General features: G+C 60.1%; 1 protein-coding gene across 25 annotated transcripts in view; it reads right to left on the reverse strand.

The window, feature by feature from the left end:
- Positions 1 to 1,739: 1,739 nt before the first annotated feature.
- Positions 1,740 to 20,012, reverse strand: part of CACNA1G (calcium voltage-gated channel subunit alpha1 G) — a 62,043-nt gene continuing 43,770 nt past the window's right edge. For 4 of the 25 annotated variants that reach the window (XM_040497147.1, XM_040497145.1, XM_040497149.1 and 1 more), the window contains 14 exons: positions 19,506 to 19,719; positions 17,562 to 17,615; positions 12,325 to 12,476; positions 11,486 to 11,595; positions 10,613 to 10,746; positions 10,253 to 10,323; positions 10,047 to 10,125; positions 9,831 to 9,952; positions 9,280 to 9,618; positions 8,521 to 8,664; positions 6,438 to 6,572; positions 4,530 to 4,707; positions 4,060 to 4,229; positions 1,740 to 2,871 (listed from right to left, as the gene is read on the reverse strand). In XM_040497147.1, the coding sequence (XP_040353081.1) occupies positions 2,137 to 2,871; positions 4,060 to 4,229; positions 4,530 to 4,707; positions 6,438 to 6,572; positions 8,521 to 8,664; positions 9,280 to 9,618; positions 9,831 to 9,952; positions 10,047 to 10,125; positions 10,253 to 10,323; positions 10,613 to 10,746; positions 11,486 to 11,595; positions 12,325 to 12,476; positions 17,562 to 17,615; positions 19,506 to 19,719 (2,637 nt within the window). In that variant the 3' untranslated portion in view covers positions 1,740 to 2,136. Of the gene's footprint in view, positions 2,872 to 4,059; positions 4,230 to 4,529; positions 4,708 to 6,437; positions 6,573 to 8,520; positions 8,665 to 9,279; positions 9,619 to 9,830; positions 9,953 to 10,046; positions 10,126 to 10,252; positions 10,324 to 10,612; positions 10,747 to 11,485; positions 11,596 to 12,324; positions 12,477 to 17,561; positions 17,616 to 19,505; positions 19,720 to 20,012 lie in introns of those variants that run through there. The other 21 variants (XM_040497161.1, XM_040497168.1, XM_040497165.1 and 18 more) reach the window with 14 other exon arrangements.

Consider the following 20,012-nt stretch of genomic DNA (forward strand, 5'->3'; position numbering starts at 1 on the left):
CACACCCCAAGAGGATAAAACCTGCTGGCTTCAAGGAGTAGTGTCATTTCTGTCCAGAAGAGCAATTAGAAAACCTTTCGCCACCTTAGAAAATACGGGATGGGCCAAAGCCTCCAGGCTCATCCGTCCAGCAGCCCCGCACCCCCGATCCCAGGGTCGGGGTGGGGGAGGGGGTTGCTGAGGGAGGGCTGCCCAGCCCATTGGAGCTGCCTTTGAGGTTTCAAGGGTCCTGGGGCTTGAAGGTGCTGGGGATGAGGGGGTGGGGTTGAGGTGGGTGTTTGGGGTGGCTGGCTGAGCCTGCGGTTGGCTCTGTGGCACTGCCTCTTAGCTCAGGGTTCCAGGCAAGACAGTATTGCCCCAAGGTAGCACCAGAAAGGAGGTTCTGGGCCACACCGATAATAGCCCCTCCTCCTCTCCCCCTTCTCCTCCTCCTCCTTCTCCCTTCTCCGCCTTCCCTCCCTGGCCTGCCTTCCCAGCCCCTCCCCCGCCCCCCCCCCCTCCTCCGCTGGCTCCCACTGGGCAGGCAGCGGCAGACCATGTAATCACCTTGATGGCGCTCATTCATCACCCCCCGGGGGTCCAGCGCCGCGCGCGGCCGCCGGGCCGCCGGGCCCCCCCCCCCCCCACTCCACCGGGAGGTGGCCTTTGGACTCCTGGCCCCCTCCATCTCGGGAGGGAGCAGCCCGCTCTGTTTGTACAGCTTAATCCCATTGCCAGCTTGATGGAGCAGTGCCCACGGTGCGGGTCAGCAGGGCTCCCAAGGCGTGAGGCTAACGCCCAGACCTCCAAGGTCAAGGGGGCTGAAGCCTGGGGAAGGAAAACGCGGACGCGCTTGCCCCCTCCCCCACGGATCCCGTTGGCAGCGGCTGAGGCCGCCTCCCCCAGTCTCAGTCGGCCCCATTAACCAAAACAGCTTCATTATGCCAATTTCCAGCTTTCAATGTGGGGCTGATAGCTGTCAGCAGAAATAAGAGTTAATCTGGAACTACTCACATTCACAGAGCCGCTGCCTGGCTAAGAGGAAGCGATAAAGCTTTGGTAGAAGCAGTAAACCCTGCTTGCCTAGCCTCCTACCAGGCAGAGGGGCTTCCCTCCTCCCTTGCCCCTGGGGGGTGAGGCTGCAAGGTTGCAGCCCTCCTGGGGGAGGATTAGGTTCTCTCTCCCCCAGCCAGCCAGCCAGACAGGCGCGCGCGCGCACACACACACACACACACACACACACACACGTGTGTACGCGTGCACACACACACTCCTATACACACACAGGCAGCTCTGACCCCTTCCCTTCCCGCTGCCCACTCCCCAGCTCCGGGGGTCTTTATCCAGTGCCACCTGGAAATGCCTAACTCTGTCCCTTTCGCTTTCACTCTGGACCGTGATTAACTTTTTTATTTTGGAAAATTACTTTATTATAGATATAGATATAGATATGTATGTATGTATATATAAAAAGGTTCCATTTCATTTGTAAAATCTTATTTTTTGCTTTTTCTCTTTTTCTTTTTTTTTTTTCCTACACAAAATGATGACGAGGTTAAAGGAGAAAATAAGTTACATTACAGTTTCCAAAATGGTCCCCGCTCTCCGCTGAAGATGGGCCACCGTCAGGGCTGAAATGCACTCTCGGTCCCAGCTTGTGCTTTGCAAGAAGAGGGGATATAACTAGACTGGTTATTTTAGGTTAAAATAGCCAAGAGACAGACGCCTTCGCCTCAAAAATATTCTGAGACACATAAAAGTACAAGGAAACAAGTCTCTTCAGTCACAAAATGTCGTACATCCCGCATATACTAGATTCAATTAATTTAATAAAATAGAATATACATAGAGATTCTGCACAAACGTATTGCTTTCTCCCAGTAGCTCCTGGTGTTGGGAACCTCAGCTGCACTGGGCCTCTCTCTCTCTCTCTCTCTCTCTCTCTGTCTCTCGTCTCTCTCTGCCCGGAGCCAGGGTGACCAGGGCTGCTGCTTTCAACGCTCTGGAAATTCTGCTCGCCGGTTCCCAGCGCCACTGAGGCGGGGAGGAGCTCCTCCTTGGAGTCCGTATGGAAGGTTTTTCAGGAACATAGCCCAGGAGGAGGAGCTAGGATTTGGCACCCGGTGGAGAAAGGTGAATGGGGGAGTAGGGCAGGACTCAGGGGTCCAGGTCTGCTGGGTCGGAGGCTAAACCGGAGAGACTCAGCACGTCTTTCTTTGGGGGGGGCGAGGCAGCCATGCTGTCAGGGGGGCCGGAGGCCGAGGGATCCTTGGAGTCGCTGGACGGAGCCCTCCGCCGGAGGCAGACGCCAGGGCTCAGTGGGGGCCGAGGGCCCTGACTCTCTGGGGGGTCTATGGAGATACTAGGCGGGCTGAGTTTTTTCTTGGGCCGGCTTCCGGGCCCCCCAAGAGGCTGGCCCCCAAGGCTAGAGGGGTCGGGGCCCAGGCTGGGTTGGGAGACGCTGTCCAGGCAGCTGACCGCAATGGAGTGCCTCCTCTGTTCATCCAGCCAGGAGGAGGGCCTGCGCCGGCCGCTCTGGGCCTCCACACTGTAGCACTTCTTCAGGTCCCGTGGCGACGGCGGCTCCTCCGGGCTGCCCACGGTCAGGGGGTCTCCTGAAACCCAGCTCAGTTCCGTGTCCAGCTCCAAGCTGCTCCTGGTCTCTGGCGGGCCCTTGCTCCAGGTGGGGTCGGAGCCTGGGCAGGGGGCTGGCGGGGGCATGTGCTTCGACGTCTTGCTCTGGCGGCGGGGTTGCGGCTGCACCTGGGTGCCCGAGTGGCCCCAGAAGGAGGAGGCCCGGGCCAGAGGCGGGGAGGGCCCACTCCCCTCGGACATCAGGTCTTCCCGGCTGCCCAGGCCCTGAACGTCCAGGGAATCAGTCCTTATTGCTGCCTGCGCGAGGTGGGAGGACAGCTCAGCCTAGGGGCTTCCGCTCCCCCATGGACTGTTCTCACCTCCCCCCACCCCCACCCCCAAGCCGGATAACCCCCGCCTCCCCCCCCCCCCCCCCGCGGGCCCACCCTAAGCCGGAGTATCAGCGTTTGCTCTTGTTGGGAAGGGGGCCGCCGTGCCTGCTCCCCCACCCCTCCCCCATGCCTGCAGGAATCATTCTCTGAAGCTCCCCGCCCTCGGGACACCAGAAGGCACTGGGCCAGCTCTAGTGCACAGCTGGCTCCTTCACTCTTCCCGGCCTTCGCACAGGCTATTCCTTTGGCCTTGAATGCCCTTCTCGAATGACAGGCACCCCTCAACCTGACGGGCTCAGGTCCTCTTGTGACACGGTGCCTGACAATCTGTATCCCCACGTTACAACTAACCCATTCCTCCTCTTTGCTCCCTGCTGCACCGCACACGTGAGCATCCCAGCAGCTGTGAGCTATTGCTGCAATGGTCTGATGGCATTTATGTCTCTGACGTCAGACTGGGAGCTCCAGAGAGCAGGGGCTGTGTCCCCAGTGCCTGGCACACAGAAGCTGCTCGGTGAAACTCTGTACAATGGGTGGCGACCGTGCCTGTTTCAAGCGTGTGGCATTGAGCAGATTCTCGTGTGGCCAGGATTACACACGAGGGCACCCTGGGTGTGGGCTGTGGCCTTGTCACAGTGGGGTCAGACAAGCCTCACGTGGCTACATAAGCCTCGGCCCTGTGCCCCGGGAAGGGGGGGCCGTGGGCTTGGCCAAAGGTGGAGATACCCAAAACATGCCCTGTGTGCCGTGGCTAAGTCTAGAAGTACAGAGAATCATGGGAAGGCAACTGGAGGGCCAGGGAAAGGGAGTGCAGAGACCTGGGCTCTCCCACCGAGTCGACCTGTGTCCCTAAGCCACCGTGGCCCGCTCCGGTCTCCAGCCCTCCTCAGTGGAAGAAAGGAGCAGGATGCAAATGCTAGAAGGGCACAGACCACTTCTGCTTTGCCAGGCACCGTGCCCCCGGCACCTAGAACTGCCTCTGGACCGCGGTCAGCACACAATAAACGCTTGCTGGAAGAATGCAAAGTGGCCGCCTGGTTGTCACCAACAGCCCAGGATTCCCCGCGGAGAGGCCGGCCCCGGGGCCCTGGCCCACCTCTCCACACCTGCTTACCTGGCGCCTGAGTGGCCTCTGAGCCAAAGGGGAGCGGCCCGGTGGGGGCAGTTTGGGGATGGTGCCCCAGGTGGGGGCGCTGTGGGGCTGGAGCAGGTGGGGTGTGTCTTTGGGAAGCTGCTGGATGTAGCTGCTGTCTGCTGGCTGGGAGTGGACTGACAAGACGGAGCCTGTGGGCAGAGAGGGGAGGAGAAGAGGAAGGAGCTGGCAGGTCAGTGGCCTGGCTCTTACCCCAGTCCCTCTTTTCCACTCCCCCTCCCCCACCGGGGCCTCTCCCCTCACCGCAGACCCCTCGCCCTGGATTGACAACCACTCTCCACGGGCTGGCGGGGGGGCGGAGGGGGGGCCCTTGGAGTCCGGAGCGACCTCTTTTGCTGCCTCGGTGCCCCTCCCACCCAGGTCAGGAGTGGGCTTAGGCAAGGATGGGGTCTCCCTGTGCGAGCCGAGCAGCCCTGCCTGAGCCCTGGTACCTGACTGAGCTTTGGGGAGCCCCCAGCTTCTGCGTCCTAGGGACCCCTCGGCGGTGCTCCCGTCCCGGCACATGTAGCTGTCATTGGGCAGAGAGTGCGTCCGGCTGACTCCAGACTTCCGCACGGTCAGCAGGTCCGGTCCCAGGGCGAGGGGAACCTCCTCAGGGTGGGGCTCCATCTGCAAAAGGAACAGGGGAGGGAGGTGGGAAAAAGAGGGGCACCCGGATATCCGGACTGGCTAACTGAGGCAGAGCTGGACAACAGCAAGCAGCAGCGCCCCCAGGCTCTGGCCCCCTCCCCCCACCCTCCCGACAGGGCGGTAATGGGATGAGTTAGTGGGTGGGGGGAAAGGGGGCAGACACATGGGTGAGCCCTCCGGCACAGCAAGGAAGCAGAAAACTATCCAATACTGCATCATCTCAGAGCCTCCTGGTGGGGATGGTGGAGGGGTGAGAAGGTGTCCAGAAAACAGAGAGCAGCCCCCAGGTCCGGCCCGGCAGGTGGTTCAAGAGATGGTTCTCGGGGCCCCCGTAAGAAGCCCTGGAGCAGGACAGTGGAGGCTGAAAAGCTAAAAGCACCCCCTATCCCAGTGCTGGGGGGGTGGGGGTGGGGGTGGGGAATGGGAGGACCTGCCCAGTGAGCGAGGACTGCCTACAGAGCAGAGGCTGTTCACCATCCAGTTCTCTAAGACAACCCCACGACCCAGCGCGGGGCAGGAGCTGGGCTAATGTGGGTTCAACGACAGGTGAACACACTAGAGAGTGTCCGCTGGCTCACCCACCTGTGGCCCCGCACCTTTTAATTACTCAGCGGCTCTGGCAGGGGGCAAATGGGAGGTGGGGGGCAAGGTCTGAGTATCACGGCTTCAGGTCCTCCCTTACTGGACAGATTGGGGGTGGGAGTGGGCTTTTTAAATTTGTTTCAAAGAAAAGCAGTAATCTGCCTTTGACCCCAGCTGGAGGGAGCCAAGGTGTGCTCCCAGAAGATTTCTCCATCTCCTTGTGACCCCTTTCCTCCTTGGGGTCCCTTGTACCTTCCATTCCTAATTCTCAGAGAGGCGGGAGGGTTCCTGTCTCCACTCAGGCCCTGCCAGCTAAGCACCCCAGGAGGGACGGTTGGAAAAGACTGGATCCTTTGCTTCCCCTCTTGGCTCCAGGCTCCACTTCTGCCAGCCACCCCAAGACCCCTAGGGACCCCTAGCCTGTGGTCAAGACCCTGTCGCAGCCGAGCCCTGCTGTGGGGAAGGGGCCCCTGTCTCTTTCTCTTCTTAAGTGCCCAGAGGAGGGGGCAGGCAGGGAGGAGGGGGCTGCTCACAGTCTGAAGGGGAAAGGGAGCTGGGCAAGGGTAGAGAAGCTGTCCAAACACAAAGAACACCCCCCCCCCAACACGGGGACACACAGGGACAGTGACGGAGGAGACAGGGACAGCCCCCCCAGGTACAGAAGGGCATGGTGGTAGCAGCAGAGAGGTATGAGGCTCTCAGCCACTACGTGGAGGGAAATGGCTCATGTTGCAGGTAGGCGAGAAGGAGGGGGGCGGGGAGGGGAAGGGCTGGCTTGCGCAGGCTCCAAACACAGAGACTGGGTCTACATCGAGGGGGGCCCTTTGGTCAGCTGCCTGATGTTGACCTCTGTTTCGGAGGGCTGTGTTACTACTCCTGGGTGTTGGGATTAACTCTTTCACAACTGCGCCCCTGGGCCCTTGAGGCCCCAATTTAATCTCATCTCATTTCTTGGTCCACAGTGGGGACCCGGAAAGACCCATCAAAGCCTGGAGCACTAAGTGCCTGCCGGTTGATGCCTCCGGTGGCCAAGAGAGAGGAGGGAGGGATCTGGAGCCCTGAAGCCAGCCCAGCCCCTGGGGAGGCTGGGGGGGGGGGTGGGGGCAGTGAGGAGCGTGTGTAAGTACATTGCTCTCCAGGGCACTAAGTAAGAGTGTGTGAGTGTCATCAGGCAAAGAGTCATCCGTCAGAGCTAGAGAGCAGGACAGTTCAGACACAATCTCTGACGTCAGAGACAGAGCCTCCCTCTCAGCTAGAGGGATCTAGACAGGGAGAGAGATGATCAGGCATTAGAGACCAGGACAGAGCACCCGCTCGCACGTGCATGCGTGCACACACACACACACACACACACACACGCGCGCGCGCGCGTGCACACACACAGGCCCCCCCTTTCCCTCTTTCCACAAAGCACGGGGGAGGGGAAGGCCTCTCTTCTCTCTCCCCCCCCCTCTCCCGAGTAAACTGACGGGCCCCCCCCCCCCCCTTTGCCCCCCCCCCCCGGCTCGGATCAGAGAGGCTGCGGCAGGCACCGAAGAGCCAGAGCCGGAGCGAACACCGACAAAGCAGGAGAAGCAGAAACTTATTCTAAAGATACCCCAGGAACCTTAACAGCCCCCTCCCACACCACCACCACCAAGAGAGGAAGCGGGGAGCAGGGAAGGCTTTCGACTCTCATAAAGATGATACCAGAAAAAAAAAAAAAAATGAAGAAAGGCCAGCAAAGCGCCTCTCTCTGCTCTCGGCACAGACAGAGCCGCGTGGGGGGCGCTGGGGACAAAGCCGCCAATCTGATGACTGTTTTCTGCCTATTCTCTCTGCTTCCAAAAGCCTGGCAGGACTTGGCCTGCCCCCAGATTTTGGCTTCTCCCCTCCTGGGCCCTCCTCCGCCTGCCGGCAGCTTGCCCGCCCTCTTTAGCTTGGGTTCTGGGAGATGCTCTCCTCCTGCCGCCACACAAACTGGCTGGCTCACCAGGGATCTGCAGGGGGATTTCAGTGCCTGGGGGAGGGGAGAGCCATCCCTCCCAGATGAACCAACCGCCTGATCACCCCATCGCGTCCTCTTCTTTCCCTGTACCTTTGCCCCATGAGCCTCCTTCAGGGTGAGAGGCCTTGGGAAGGGATGTGCTCTCTCACTGATCATTCTAGGTCATTGCCATGTTGAAGCACCTATAGCCTATCTGAGACTGAATCCCAAGGGCGGACCCCTAGAGGCAGGGTCCTTTCTCTATGTGAGGGTCACTGTTCATTGGAGTCAGGCTACAGGTGTCCCAGGTACTGGGAGCCTGCCTTCCTTCCCCTCCACCCAACAGGGCCTGTGGAACTCTAGGCTTTTCTATCTCCTGCTGACACCCGTCTCTTTGCCTCCACTCCAGGTCTACTGAGGTCTTCCCTGCAGCACCTGACCCCGGACCTAGGAGGGACGGCAGGGTGCTCTGCCAAGTGGAGGGGGTTAGGGGCAACCAGACAGGTCAAAAGGTGGGGAAGAGGTGGGTGGGAGAGCCCCAGAGAGCAGGAAAGCCACGTTTAGATGGGACTGGGGGAGAAAACCATGCGTGAGCTGTGGAAAGGGGCTGGGCTGAGGCAGGACACCCAGTTTTATTTCACAGCGAGGTCCCCAGAATCCACTCACAGCTGGAACCTTCCAGGCCCTCTCAGGGCCAGGTCAGAAACCACTGTCTACTGAGGGCACTCATCATGTCTAGTGGGCTCCGTGGCTCAGAACGCCACCAAACAGAGGCTTTGGGGGTAGGTGCTGGACACAGGAAAGAAGCAGACTGTGGCCTAAGATATATCCCTCAATGGGTCCCCTGGCCACCTGCAGACCCCCCCAAAGCCCTTCTCCCCTGGGTTTGGTACCTCGCTTCCTCCACCCACTAAGGTCCCACTCCCAGCTTGTCTTCTGCCCTGCCCTCTTCTCCTCTCCTTTTGGTCCAGGTTCCTTCTGACAAATGCCCTCCGCAAGCCCCTCCTCTAGCCATCCTTCACTCCTAGAGGTGCGGTCCTTAGCATCCCTACCTTCCAAATATGTATTCCAGAGGTTGACCTCAACTTGTACGAACCCCTGGCTGCCTCCCGCCGAGCCCAAAGCTCAACTGAGGCCCCGAGGCTGCTCTTTCTCCAGATACCCAGTGGACAGGAAACACCCCCGCCTCCCCAGAAGCACAGCACAGCATGGCACAGCCCGGCACGGCACAGGGGCACGGTAACCTGCGGGTCGGAGCCGCCCAGGCTGCGGGCGGGAGGCAAGGCAGAGGGCTGGCCCCCAGGGCCCGCCAGCTCTTCCATCAGCTTCAGCTCCCCCTCCAGGGAGCCCTGGATCAGCAGGGATATGGTGTCAAACAGCTGTCTGTCCTGGGGGGGGGGGGGGGGGGGCCAGCCCATGAGGGGAGCGGGGATCAGAGGGGCAACAATGGGAAGTGTCGTGGCAGGGGATTGACAAGAGACACGGAGGGAAAAGGAGGAAGAGGTAACACACACACACACACACACACACACACACACCAGCAACAGACAGACAGGAGAAGGGGGAGGGGAGGGGATGTAGGGAAGAGAGGTGAGGGAGGAAGAAGGGGAGCCGGAGAGGAGAAGAGCTCAGGAGGAGAGAGGGAGAAGGGGCGCAAAGATAGGGAAAGGATCGAGAGGTGGAATTGGGCAAGGGTAAGAAAGAAACAGGAAGGAAACAGAAAACTTAGCCTTGAGCCTAAGAGCCGAGAAGGGGAGGCCGGCTGGGCCGGAGGCACAGGGTGTGCTGGGGGCTTGCCGGGGTGGCCCCTAGGCTGCGAGCGCACGCAGCCACCGTCTGGGGGCGGCGGGCGAGGGACCGCTCATCCCTCAGCATCCAAGCAGGAGGGGCAAAAGGACACAGGCGGGGCCCCCGGGGTCTGCCACGCTGCCTGCCCGCTCCCTGCGCACCACCCACCTGGACCCACCCCACACCCCTCTCGGCAGGGGTGGCTGCTGGCTCACCGTGGGGTGCTCCAAGGAGAAGCGCGAGGCCGCGCCGGCAGCGTGGGCTGCAGCACCGGGCTTGGGGCTGTCGGGGCCCTCCACCCCGGGCCAGAGGAAGGGGCTGCCCAGAGGCGAGCGGGGCTGCGGGCTAAGCGTCTTCATCTCCAACTCCAGCTCGGCCTCCAGCTCGGCCTCCTCCTTGGCCTCCTTGTTGCTTTCCTCCAGGTGCTTCATCAGCACGGCGATCACCACGTTGACCAGCACGAACTGGGCCGTCAGCACAAAGGACACGAAGTAGATGGGGGAGATGACCGTGTTGTAGCAGGTGGACTCCTGGTCACAGTCCCGGAGGGTGTCCTGGGGGCAGAGAAAGCATTACACACTGTCCTGGGGAGAGGGAGTCCCGGAATGTTTCCGCCTGAGGGACAGAAGGTCACATGCTTTCATTCGGGGTCAAGGAATTCATCCTGCCGGGGAATCTGGGCTCCAGGTGTGGCACCGTGTCTCTGGGGCCAGGGCCAGCCGGGGGCGGGGGGGCGGGGGGAGACACGACTGTGGTGCGCCCTCACCTTCATAATGCCATTCCAATTGTCACCTGTGGAGACTCGGAAGAGGGTCAGGAAGGCCATGCCAAAGTTCCGAAAAGTGGCATGCCGGCCCAGGCCCTCGCAGGGGTGCGTCTCGTCACACTCTGGAGGAGGAGGGAAGGAGAGAGAGGCCTGAATTAGTGCAGCAGCCCCGGGGCCTCCAGCCCTGACTCCTCTGCCCTCCCCACCCCGACTCACCCAGGTCTCCAAAGAGCTCCACACCCAGAGCTGCAAAGATGAAAAACAACAACATGAAGAGAAGTCCCAGGTTCCCCACCTGGAAAAGAGGAAAAGAAATGGGAAAGGTGCCACTGGATCTCCCAGCCAGCTTCCCTGAGCTCCCTTTGGAAAGCACCCCCTTCGCCCCGAGGGGAGCCCTCCCACCCAGCCCCACCTCCAGCTACCTGGGGCAGGGCCTGCATGACCGTATCCAGCAGTGCCCGCATGCCCACGGCCATCTTCAGCAGCTTCAGCACTGCAGAACAGGACAAAGTTGTGAGCGGGCCCCGCTGGGTCCCAGGCCACACAGCTGGTGGAGCCAGGGCCAGGGTGGGGGCTGGGGTCGGTGGGATGGCCAGCCAGGCCGCCAGGGCCCTGCCTCGGCCCAGCCCCCCGGCCCTCCCCTCTGTCAAAGGCTGGGAGAGAGACCCATGGGAACACACACACACACACACACACGTACAAAGTCCCTGGCCAGCCACAGAGCTGACCCCTGCTAACTCCCCCTGGGTAGGCGCGTGGCGGGCAAGAAGGCGGGCACCAACCTCGGGCAATGCGTAGCACCCTCATGATGCGGATGATGGTGGGGTTGATGGGCAGCGAGGCATTGACCTCGATCTCCTCCAGCGTGATGCCCATGATGGACAGCAGCACGATGGCCAGGTCCAGCTGGTTCCACCTGGAAAGCCCAGGACACAGCTCCTTGAGTGGGGGGGAGCCGGGGGCACCACAGAGGAGGGGGCAGTCAAAGTAACACAAGTGGCTGCAGAAAGGAGGGTGGAGGTCAGCCAGTCCCGCCTCCCCATCCTGCAGAGAAGGCATGGCTTGACCCTGGTCACACAGCCCGTCGGTGGCACGGGTGGGGCCAAGACTTTAGCTCGAGGACCTCTACTTTCCATGTGTATTCATTCATTTTTTTTTTTTTTTTTAATTTGGCACTTATATGCTGTTTACTAGGTGCCAAGCACTGTTTTAAGGGCTTTACAAAAAAAAACTCCTAATCTTCATAGCTCTGTGATACGGACAGTATTATTATCGCTCATTTTACAGATGAAGAAATTGAGACACAGAGAAGTTAAGTCACTTACCCCAAGTCACCAGCTTCTAAGTGGGAGAGCCAGGATCCGAATCCGGTCCAGGCAGTCTGGCTCCAGGCTCTGTGCTCTTAAGCCCCAGTCTGGGCCACATGGACTTCCAGCTGCCAATGGCCCCCAGGCCCTGTCTTGTCAAATTCCTTCCCTTCCCTCCCGTCTCCCAGGCTCTGGACGGCCCCCCCTTCCCCCTCGCCATCAGCCCTGGGTGGGTCCTAGCGTGGAGGCTGAACCTCAGGAGTCCAGAAAGGTTTTCAGGCATTTCCCTGGGAGACATGCCCTTTCCCCACTCCCCCCCACCCCCCACCCCCCACCCTTCTCTGTTACCTGTCCTGGAAGAACCGACGGAAGCCAAAGGCCACGAGTTTGAAGACCGACTCTAACACAAAGATGATGGTGAAGATGTAGTTGCAGATCTTCAGGGCCTCGTCCAGGATCTGGCCGGGATGGGGCGGGGCGGGGGGTGTCTACGCAGGGCCTCCTAAGGCCCAGGGGTGATGCCTGCCCCTCCCCCTCCACCACACTCCGGGATCTGGGAGACAGGTGAGTCTAAGGGGGCCGCTGGCCACCACACCGGGACAGAAGAGGGTCCTCATTCACATGCATGAGCCAAACTTTGAGCTAAAGGATCTCTCTCCTTGAGGGATGGTGAAGAGACCACATGAGAACGTGCTGGAGGCCACAGAAGGCTAGAACCTGGAAAGGGCCTCGTGCATTACTAATTCGACATCCCCATTTTACAGATGGGGAAACTGAGGCCTGGAGGACAGCTGACGGTGGCTGATTCGAGGAGTGGCAGGATCATTGGTGAGTTTAGAGCTGGACATTCACCAGAATCTAAACTCCAGAAGGGCAGACACTGGCCTTCACTGGTCTGTCTTCTTTACCCTCAAAGGGTAAAGAAGGAAGCACGTGGCAGGCACTCAATAAATATTTTGTCGGGGAAAGAAATCAGGTCCTCTACTTCCCAGCTGCGGGACCTTGGTGTAGTCGACTAACCTCTCTGAGCCTCAGTGTCCTCATCTGTAAAACCAAGACGATACCCAGTTCCAGGGGCCACTGCAAGGTGTACAAGAGGGCGCCCAGCACTTGCCCGAGGTCCCCTGGCACGGGCTGGGGTAGCCTCAGCCTGCAGTCCCGCGGCTGGAGGCAGGACTCACTCCTACCTGGGGCTGCTGGTAGTGCTCCATGGCCATGGTGACCACATTCAGCCCGATGACACCCGTGATGAAGAGATCCAGATAATGGCTGGTGCACAAGTGGTGAACGAGGAGCCGGAAGCGAGAGTAGTCTGAATAGTAGGGTTTGCACTGGGCCTCTGGTGGGGCGGGGGGTGGGGGGGGAGAGCAGAGCAGCCGTCGGGCCCCTGCCCGCTGCGCCCCCTCCACCCAAGTCCCTCACAGCCGCCAGCCTCTAATGCCAGAGCTGAAACATTCCAGTATCATCCGCATCCTCGCCCTCCACACACCGCCTTCCTCGGGGCGGGGGCAGGGGGAGCTCTCTCGCGTCTGCCCTCCAAGCGTCTGTTCTACTGGCCACAGTTGGGTGCAGAAGGGGTCAGGACATGCAGAGCTCCCCACCCACATTAGACACCAGGTGAGCCCCCTCCCCAAGGCAGCCTCCCAAATCCACCGGCCCCTCGCAACGCCCTTGACTTGGCGTTCCGCAGCAAGGCCAGATCGGTAAGACGAAAAACAACCGGTCTTATCAGGCTCAGAGGAAGCTCCATCAGCAGAGAGGCAAAGGCCCTTGCTCTCAAGCTCAGCCCCCCGAGGGGGAGCAGAGCAGATTACACAGAGCTGGGATTTGGAGATAACACCAGAGATTGGAAATTGGACATCCTCTTGGCCGGCCGCGCTGACCCGCCCTGAGGGCCTCCAGAGGGGCAGGGGCCTGGGCCTCCGGTGCCCTCACGGGGGGTGCGGGGCAGAGGGGAGGCCACGGGGCTCTGCTCTTCCCCCAGATTCACGTGGGAGGGCTCCACCTGAAGGACTCACCCAGTTTCTAACGAGGCAATGCCCTGCTCTCGAGTGGCAGGCTAGCATCAGGCTCCAGGCTGGGCTGGAAGCACTGTCTGAGATCTGTCAGAGGCATATTTCTCTTGTAATTAGCGAACCACTTAGTTATAAAATCATGGTGCCAGAAGGTTGGCCTGCTAAGCAGGCGGAATGAATCTGGGGGCAGAAGATGGCAGGGGGCCCCCTCCTCCAGGTGCTGAGGAAAGGCCAGGCCAAGTTGGGGATAGATGTCAGCTGGAGGCGGTTGACAGATCGGTCTCCCAGGCAGCCACAAAGAAAGAAGAGGCTCCCCGTGGGGAGGCTTGGGGCAGCCTCAGGTCCCAGACAGCCCTTCCCCCTCAGAACGTCTAGGGCAGAAGCCAGCCAGCGAGGGCTGCAGCCTCTGAGGCCCGTGCCAGGGGTGGCTGGCTCAGGGGCAGCAGGAAGCTTTGGGTCCGGGCCAGCTCAGTTATAAGTGTCCTTCCCCATGCAGAGGACTATTTCACAGAGAGGGAAACTGAGTCAGGGGGTGGCCTGGGGGGTGGCCAGGGGGTGGCCTCCCACCCAAGGCCGAAGGAAGAAGAGTGCCCAAGAGCTGCACGTTCGGCCTCGCCTGACGCCACTCTCCAGCATCGGCCTCGATGTGTGGATAACCAAGAGGCCGGAAGTCCCGAATGTTCTGGCACACCACAGCGTGGGTTATGCCATCATCTCGTTTTCGGAGATGGGCCGGCCAACTGTGGCTTTGTTAGCTCAGGTGGCTCTCCTGATCCCCAGGACGGGGTGGGGGTGGAGAAGCTCAGGACAAGGGACAACATGAGGCCACGGGTCATCCACACTGCGATTGTGGAGGGTGGACCCGGCGAGCCGGGCGTCTTCCTTCCTTCAGTACCCACAAGAACCAGAGGGTGCTAATCGCCCTGCGTTGCCTTAGCAGCTGGAACACTGTCTCTGCATTAATCTCCATAAGTGCCGAGAGCACCCGATCCCATTAAGCTAAAATATGAATGGAGAATTAACTAAAATGTTTGAATACAATTAGGTTAGAAAAAGCAGCTCCTTATTAGCCCCATTATTAGCTAAGATAGTGCAGAGGAGAGGTGGGGAGAGGCTCCCTCTCCCCTGTCCCCCTAGCCTGACTAGGTAGCAGCCCCAAACTGAAGGGGGCTGCTGTCACCACCTCTGCCTTCTGGCCTTGCTCTTGCTGTCTGAGGGCAGGTGGGCTGGGACTAGCCTGGGACCCCCCTCCCCGCAGCCCATAGGAAAGGTGGGGACAGGGCTGAGGCCGGGCATCTGCTCGTAGCGACAGGTGCCAGGCCCTTGAGGTCTGCGGCTCGAGCCCCAGTCCCAACCCCAGACCAGCAGATGCCGAGGCTGCCAGAAATCCCCCTTCAGAGCACAGGTCCAAAGAGTCCCAGGGCCAATCTGATCAGCATGTCCTTGGTCAAACCCTTTGTTTTACAGAGGGAGAGAACGAGGTCCAGCACAAGTGGGTTGTCCACACATGGTGAGGCCGTGACGGGGCCAGGATCCGAACTCCCAGCCCCAATCCCTCGCCAGCTGCCTGGTGGGTTTAGACCTCGAAGAGTTTGCCCGAAGGCTCTCGCCGTTAGGCTTTGGATGATACCACCCCCCTGCCTGAGCTCAGAGAAGTAGAGACCTCCTGGAAGAGCCCTGGGCAGGTCTGCTGCTCCAAGAGCTCCGGCCATAGCCCCTCTCCCTGCCCCCCACCAGTACGAGCTGCCTTAGGCGGAGAAAATGGCAGAGCTGGGCAGTAGGAGGAGGGCACCTCCAGGACTGCCCAGCCCCCAGCCGAGGGCAAGAGCCAAGAGAGGGGCAGGGACAGCACGGCTGTGAGTGAGGGCAGCGGGCGCAGGTAGTTAGTAGAGCCCGAGGCACAGCCGGGGCAGAGGGTTTGCAAGGAAGAGTGACAGGGAGTAGGCGGAAGGCAGGGGTCCCTCCCAGGGACGCAGAGGCCACACCTTCAGCTGCTGTGGCCAGGCCTGATCACTGGGTCCCAGCGGAAGGAGAGAGGGTGAGTGGACGCAGGTGCCACAGGTGGCTGAGGGGAGCGGTCACCCGATCAGCCGGTGGCCCCAGTCCCTCCCTTCGCCTGGAAGCTGGGCTGGACCCAGGTGCCCGGTCAGGCCCATTCCCCTGATGATCAAGGATGCTTCCCTTCTGCCTTTCCCTGGGGTCTGGCTGGCCCCCTCCTCTGGGAGCGGCACAGAGCGAAAGCGGCGCTGGCCGGGAGGTGTGGTGCATGGGGGTTTGATTCCAGCTGCCCCAGACTAGGGGCATCACACAGTTGGCTAGACCAAGCACCGTCCCCTGGCAACTGATTGAACACAGTTGGCTAGACCAAGCACCGTCCCCTGGCAACTGATTGAAAATGCGGACGTTCAGGTCCTGCCCCAGACCGCTCCATGAGAATTTCTAGGGCGGTGCTCAAGCATCTGTGTTTTAGTACGTTCTCCAGGTGATTCTTACACGCACGGAAGTTTGAAAAGCTCTACCAGCGACCACACAGAACACCAGGTTTGGGAAAGAGGGATGGGGGGTGATCTGAGCCCCTATTAAGGGTCTCTGAGTCTTCATTACCAGCTGGAAAGGTAAGACACGCTATTGTCATCAGGGTATATGCCTGTATGTGCCAACGGGCGCATGGCGGAATGTGACTGGAATGGGGGTGCAGCGTGAGGGTAACAAAGGTATTGGGCATCGAATGGGTGTGTTGGGAGGAGCTCTGGGCCCAAGAGGGTCTGAGCGTGTTAATTCCTGGTGGAGAAGCCTCTGTGGGCCAGCCCCAGGCCAGGACAGTGTTGGGGTAAATGTGTATGTGTGGACACTTCGGCCTGCAGGCCAGGTGACCCCGTAAGGGAAAACCTGTAGGGTACTTCCTCCCGCCCTCCCTCACCCCTAACACATCAGGAATTTGCAGTACAGCCTGACACAGAGACATGGGACCCAGGCAAATAGTTACGAATCGGCAAGAGCCTCCTGAGCGCCCAGACAGATGGTCTCTCAATGACAAATACCATAGCTTGGCATCATGGGGACAGGAGACATCAACCCTCAGGGATGGCCTCCCAAAACAAGGCTCAGGGGGTCCCTGAGCCCCCACAGATCAGGTAGCCCAGCACCCAGAGGGCAGCGTCTGCCGGGGTCTGGCTTCTGGGGGAGCACAGAATAGTGGAGAAAGTCCCAGCCCAGCGGTTCCCAGCCTGAAGTCTCAAGTCCTCTGCAGCCTGAGAAGGCAGCCACATGGGGGTCCTTAACGTTCTTTTCAATATTTCTAAAAGCTTAAAAGAAATCATACATAGGCCTGTGTTAAGGCCCCACGGACTAATTTGATGGCAAAATGGTCTTTCTTTGCTACCGTTGAGCATGAAACCCTCTGCAGCTCAGAAGCTCTGGTTAGCAATTAGATGTGCCTCTGATTAGTAAAAACAGCGAAAAAAAGTCATTACTGAAGGTGCTCGTAACTTCAAAGACAGTCTCTTAAAATGTGGGATCTGCTGGAGGACGTGATGAGGGGTGCCCTTGAGGACGAACAGGTTGGGAACCACCTGGGGAAGACATCAGAGGGTGTGACAAGGCCCCACGGCCTGTCACGGGGTCTCCGAGCCTCTGACCCTCTGTCAAGGGCCCGTGTTGGGGGAGGCAGCGGCCAGAGGACCAGGGGAGGGCGAGCAGGACCAAAGCCATCCCGGCGGGGGCAGGGGACCAAAGCCATCCCGGTGGGGGCAGGTGGGGGGGGGGTCACGGCTCTCAAAGACAAAGACCCAATTCACTCCCAAATCTTTGGCTTTTAGGGGTGAGAAGCTTATGGCCAACTCAGGCCTCAGATTCCCCATCCTGCTGTTCGTAGGGATGACGTGGCCACCGCGATTACTTGACTCTTAATGAGTCTGTTCAATTATTCATCGTTACATTTTTAAAACAAATCCTTTCCCTCTCTGCTCCTCTCATCCTGCTTTGCTTGGATCAAAGTCTTCCCTTCAGACAAAAGGAGACGGGCGAGATTTGCAGCTCTAATAATCGAACGGTGTGACAGGGAGGAGGAGCGGGAGTGGGACCGGGCAGCAGGGGGCTGGGCGGCTCGGCCCTCAGAAGCCTTGCGGGAGAAGGAGGGTCCGCCACGAGGGGTCAGAGGAAGGGGCGTGCAAGGCCCTCAGCCCCCGGCCGGTGTAGCACAGGCCTATAGGATGACGCAGAGCCCGGCGGCGCCCCGGGGACCCTCACTCCCTCGCCCCAAGAGGATGGAATCAATGAGCCACGGAGTGGGGGGGGGGGGGGGAGGAAGCAAAGAGGACATCCCAGCACGCATGAGGCGGGCCTGGGGGCAGGTACGGCCTGACTGCCCCCGGGCCTCGCCCTGGAACCCACAACCCCAGACGCAGTACCTGGCGCCGCGCTGGAGGAGCTGCCGGAAGCATTTACATCGTCCAGCATTAGATCTAAAAGAACGAAACACGACATTGGTCACTGGCCGGACCAGCTGGGCTGGGCAGGGCCCCCTAGAAGCAGCTCGCTCCCCCTTGGCTCCAACCCTCACTCCGCCTATGAATGGGGTGTGCTGAGCATGGCTGGCTGGTCCTGAGTGTCCAGCCCCAAACGCCGGGGCCAGAGCACTTGAGGAAGATGAGCAATCGGGCCAGCCCATAGGGGTCACAGGGGCAGAGGGCCGGAGGCACGGCGAGGGGCAGGCAGCCCGTCATCAGAACAGACATCCACTCCTACCCGTGCCTCGACCTCAGCACCACCTGAGATAGCTACAGACCCCAGAAGGGGAGCCAGCTGGTCAGGCAGGACCACAAGTGCCTCCTGCCCAAAGAATTCCATGTGCAGATGCCCTGCCGAGAAGGCAGACTGCAAGGAGGGGTGGGGCCGATGGAGCAGGGGTGGGAGCGTGGCTGCTGGGGGTGGTGTACCGGCTCAGCCTCAGGCATCCACACGGAGAGCCCAGCGGGGGCCCCACCCCAGAGCTGAGCAAGGGGCCTGGGGCACGGGCGTTGAGGACGTGGGACGTGGAGAACCGTACCACCCACCGCCGCCCGGAGGCCAGTATCTCCTCGCCTCCGGTCCTGAGCAGCCCCCACCTCCCCTCGCACAGGGAGCTTTGGCTCTGTCCCTCCCCTGCCCGCCCCCCCCCACCCTCCCACACCCCCTCCCCTCACTCCAGGTGTCCCCCCCAGGTAGCAGGAGATAGAGCCACGGGGAGAGTGGAGGGGGGGGCACCACAGCCCCTAACCCATTTGGTAGTACTCACATTTCAACAAACCAAAGGGAAAGCTCAGAGCACTGCACACATCTTACTGGCGTAAGGAAGGCGGTGTGTGAAAGGAAGGGTGCAGAGAAGGGAACCCCGCAGACCAAACAGAGACAGACACACAAAGGCTTAGAGAAACCCACACAGAAAGACACTCAGCGAGACGTGGGCAGTGACTGAGAGAGAGAGTCACAGAGATTACTGAGTACCAGACAGACGGACAGCAACCCTGCAGACAGGGAGACAGGTGCAGACACACCTGGAGAAACAAAGGGGCTCCCGCGCCCGTTACTTCTCTGGAATCCTTCCCGGAATCTGTGTCTTTCCCCTTAGTCTTGGCCCACCCCTGGCGTAAGAGCATGAGGAGTGATCGGATGGGGGCCTCCCCCAGCCCAAGCCAAGAGATGTTGGAGATCACGGGTGAGGGGGCTGAGGGGTCGAAGGCTTAGAGTCCCTATAACTTCAGACCTTCCCTGAGCCAGGAGAGATTTTTCACGCCACGCCCCCCCCCCAGCCTTGGCCAAAAAAAAAAAAAAAAAAAGACAGCCAGGAAGCCAGGGACTTTTGTTGGAGATAAGGAGAGAGTGGGACTGGGGTTCTCTCATGCCGCTTGTGCATTTGTAGTTTCTGCCGAGGCCTTGCTCAGCAGCTACAGACACTAGGCAGGCACACGGTCAAGGTGCTCGCTCCCCAACTTTGGAGCAGACCCATCTGGCACCTGGGCCAATCCCTGGGTCTCTGGGCGAGCGACAAAGTAGGGTGATCCTTATCCTGCAAGGCTCCCCTGAGGGACGAGCTGGCAGAGGTCATGCATCAGCTTCGACCTGGCATCTCGTCTGAGGAGTACGATGCTGAGACCTGGGGAGCCCCTCACGGTGGGGGGTTGCTCCCCTCCCCCACGGGGCCGAATTGGTCTGCTTCATGCGTGCTCTAAAGGCTGACATGCTCTTGAGGGGAAGGAGGTGAGGAGGGGGCGGTGGGAGCATCTTCTCCCTGCCCCCAGCCCCAGCTCCTGGTCCCCTGCAGTCACAAGGCCAAGGTCAAGCACGACTCAGAGAGATGTGGAAAGACTACCGACCAGCCATCTGCTTCTCCTTACTCCTTCTCTTTTTCTCCAGTCTCCGCAGACGCTTCTCCTCCCGCCGCCGGGCCTCCTCCTCCTCCTGGTGCTGCCGACACTTGTGGAAATTCTCCACCACCACGCCCACAAACATGTTCAGGACAAAGAAGGCCACAATGAGCAGGAACGAGATGAAGTATAGCAGCATCCAGGGGTTGTGGTTCATGATGGGCTGGTGGGGATCAGGAAGGACAGGTGGAGGCATCAGGCGGGGATACGTCAGACCTGTCTCAGGTGCCGCCCCACAGCCCGGGTTCCTTAAGACAAAGTCTGCAAACTTGGTTAGCTACAGGGCCCCAGCAGGTGCTGCGAATGAATGGGAGGGGTGGGGACTGTGCCAAAGTAGAGAGTAGACGTTCTACCCCGAAGAGGCACCGGCTGCTCGGTTCCAGGTTAACTCCTGCCCTGAGGCAGTGCAAACCCTATGTTCCCAGATCTTCAGACTTCTGAGCAGGCCCAACTCTG

The sequence above is a fragment of the Herpailurus yagouaroundi genome, unplaced genomic scaffold, assembly GCF_014898765.1.
Source record: "Herpailurus yagouaroundi ecotype Mexico unplaced genomic scaffold, PumYag 189, whole genome shotgun sequence".
NCBI classification, from domain to species: Eukaryota; Metazoa; Chordata; class Mammalia; order Carnivora; family Felidae; genus Herpailurus; species Herpailurus yagouaroundi.